General features: G+C 36.6%; 1 protein-coding gene across 1 annotated transcript; it reads right to left on the bottom strand.

Annotated features, from left to right (window-relative positions):
- Positions 1-592: 592 nt before the first annotated feature.
- Positions 593-1210, bottom strand: LOC131820579 (fatty acid-binding protein 5-like). Its single transcript, XM_059156256.1, has one exon. It carries the CDS (start codon positions 1140-1142, stop codon positions 801-803), a length of 342 nt encoding a protein of 113 aa, XP_059012239.1. The 5' UTR covers positions 1143-1210; the 3' UTR covers positions 593-800.
- Between the last annotated feature and the right edge of the window lie 1611 nt (positions 1211-2821).

The raw sequence follows: 2821 nt of genomic DNA on the forward strand, positions 1-2821 counted from the left end.
GCGGCTTTGTGGTCAAAGAAGGGTTTTATTTTAATTTCTTTGACTCCAAATTCCATCCCCCTTGTAGAATTAGCTCTGCAGCGTTGTAAATTCAGGCCTAAATAACCACGATTTCTTCACTTACGATGCCTATGTACCTATCTCTTCAATTAGCTGAAATACTATAGAGTTAAGATTTAGTCAATAAAAGCAGAAATCCCTCAAATGAATGTTTTAGCTGACTTGGCACAGACGCTTTGAAACCTCATTATTGACCGGCAACCACCTAGACAAAAATAAATAAATAAATAAATAAAATCTTAGGTAGACAGAGACGGCTGTGTGTGTGTGTGTGTGTGTGTGTCTATGGTTGTGCAGCTCTGCTTCACCATTCTACATTGATTTTACTTAGTTAGGAAACCAAAACCATGTTCATGTCTATGCTGCTAGGGACACTGGATACAGAACAGGAAAAGAGACCAGATGGTCCTTAATGTCGAACCAGCTACCTAGGAAGACATTTACTCTAGGGGAAAAAAAAAAAATTCATTTCTGTTTCAGACTGGCATTCATTTCTGTTTCAGACTGGCTTCTCATATTCTTTTTTTTTTTTTATGTTTAGCACAAACACATTTATTTACTAACCAAAGGAATGATCCTAATTAAATCAACACTTTAAAATAGTTGCATGTAAAATGTTTGTGATAAAGATAACTGAACACAGTAATGGGAAAAAAAAAAAATCAGTATGGAGATTTGCTCACTGAACTGAGCTTGTTCATCCTCACCGCTAATTCCTATCCAAAACGATGAAGGAATTTTTACTCTACTTTTTCACAGACCCGAGTGCAGGTGACATTGTTCATGATGCATTCCACCACTAATTTCCCATTTTCCAATTTTCTTGGGATTGTGCTTTCCTTCCGTTCCCATTCCTGATGTTGAACCAAGGCGCCATCTGTGAAGCTGCAGACCGTCTGAGTTTTTCTGCCATCAGCTGTAGTTTCTTCAAACTTCTCTCCCAGGTTACATGAAAACTGGGCTGTTTTCAAAGTGCTCTCAGTTTTTATGATGAGGTTTTTGCCATCAGAAGAGACGATACAATCTGGTTTGGCCACTGCACCCACTTTTCGCAGAGACATTCCCACCCCTGCTTCCTTCATGTATGCGTCAAAGCCCTTGGTCTCCACTAAGCATCATCTTCCTACCAGCGGCTGAATGGTGGCCATGGTGGGCGCGGGCGTTGGGAGCTTGGCTTGCCTCTCATATTCTTTTAATGAAGATTTTTATTTGTGCATTTTGGTTGTCATGTGAATTTTTTGCTACTGAAAAGGTGGAATCTTAAACCTTTCATGAAAATGAGTACCTCTCCTTGTGATTATAGAAAACAAATGTATCCTTTAAATGAAAAGGACAATTAAAGGGGTTTTTGTTATCTTTCCATTCTTAAACTTTGCTGGTATTGATTTATTAGGATTGTTAATCATCACCAAACGTAAAAGATTATCTCAAATCAGAGCATGTCATGTCATGTCTATTTCCTCTTTGCTAGAAATGGACCATTGTGCTGCCAAGATACATTGTTAGAGCAATTAGTTTTCCTGGTTTTCACCCTCCCCCACTCTACTATGCAGAGATATGTTAGTGTTTTCATCTGAAGTCTTGCGTTTTCAAAGGGGATAAGAAAAGAATTGGCCTTGCATACAACAAAGCAGAAATATTTATCACTGAAGTTAGTGAAGGGTTGAGACATATTTAATTGTGTAGTGTATATAGCAATAAATCTGCTTGTGGAATTTTTAAAAAGTTGCATTAAGGAAGAAAGGATTTTGATACTTTAAAGGTATAAAGCCCTTTGGATTCAATTACATAGTATTTAGCAAAAGTGAATGGATAGAGATTAAAGGTGTTAACTTTGCAGTCACACCGCCTGGGTTCAAAGGGACCTCAATATTTCTTACAGTGTGAACTTCAGCAAGTTACTTAACTCTCTCTGGCATAATGTCTTTCAATGTAAAAGAAGGAAAATAGTTTATCACCACCTCCTGTGGATATTTTGAGAATTCAATGGGTTAATACATAATAAAGCATTTAGAATATGGCTTGGCACATAATCAGCCCTCAATATATGTTAGCTTTCATAATGAACTGATCAACCTATTGTTCTACTGTTTAGTATAATAATTACCAGTTGGTATTATAGAAGCTTCAGCTTTGCTAGTATAAATAGCATATTGCCTCAACTATCCTATACTCAGAACAAAATCAGATAGTAAGAAACAATATGAGTAGCAAATGTTTATCATAAATACCATGCCCAAAATCTGAACGATGTTGGCCATATAAACAGGAAAACTTCCACGTTTTGTCTGTTTGTTTAGGTCTAACATTTGGTGACAAATGATACAAAGATAAACAAGAATCCTTACCCTTAAGCAACCTGTGATCTAGTTGGAATATAAATAAGAATAAATACAGTATTGGGAAACATTGGATTATTTCTGAGACAGTTATAAGGTGTGAAGTGGGGAATCACTTTTGTCAGAAAAACAAACTTCTGGAAAGAATTCCCCATGCTGTAGGATCTTACATGGGATCACCTTGTCATATAGCAATCTTTTTAACAGAATTATGAACTTTTGCCTTTCTACTAAGCTTTAGTATTAGGCTTTCTAACAGCTAATGGATCATTTCTAATTATTTGCATTGCTGAAAGAGCCTCGTCAATGTAACCAATATTTTTTGAGTACAAACTAAAGTGAAACACAGGGCTACCCCATCATCAAAACTTGAGTGCCCTGGGAATGATGTAATGAACAAGTCATAAAAGACACAGAAGAGC

The sequence above is a fragment of the Mustela lutreola genome, chromosome 18 (assembly GCF_030435805.1).
Source record: "Mustela lutreola isolate mMusLut2 chromosome 18, mMusLut2.pri, whole genome shotgun sequence".
Taxonomy (NCBI): Eukaryota; Metazoa; Chordata; class Mammalia; order Carnivora; family Mustelidae; genus Mustela; species Mustela lutreola.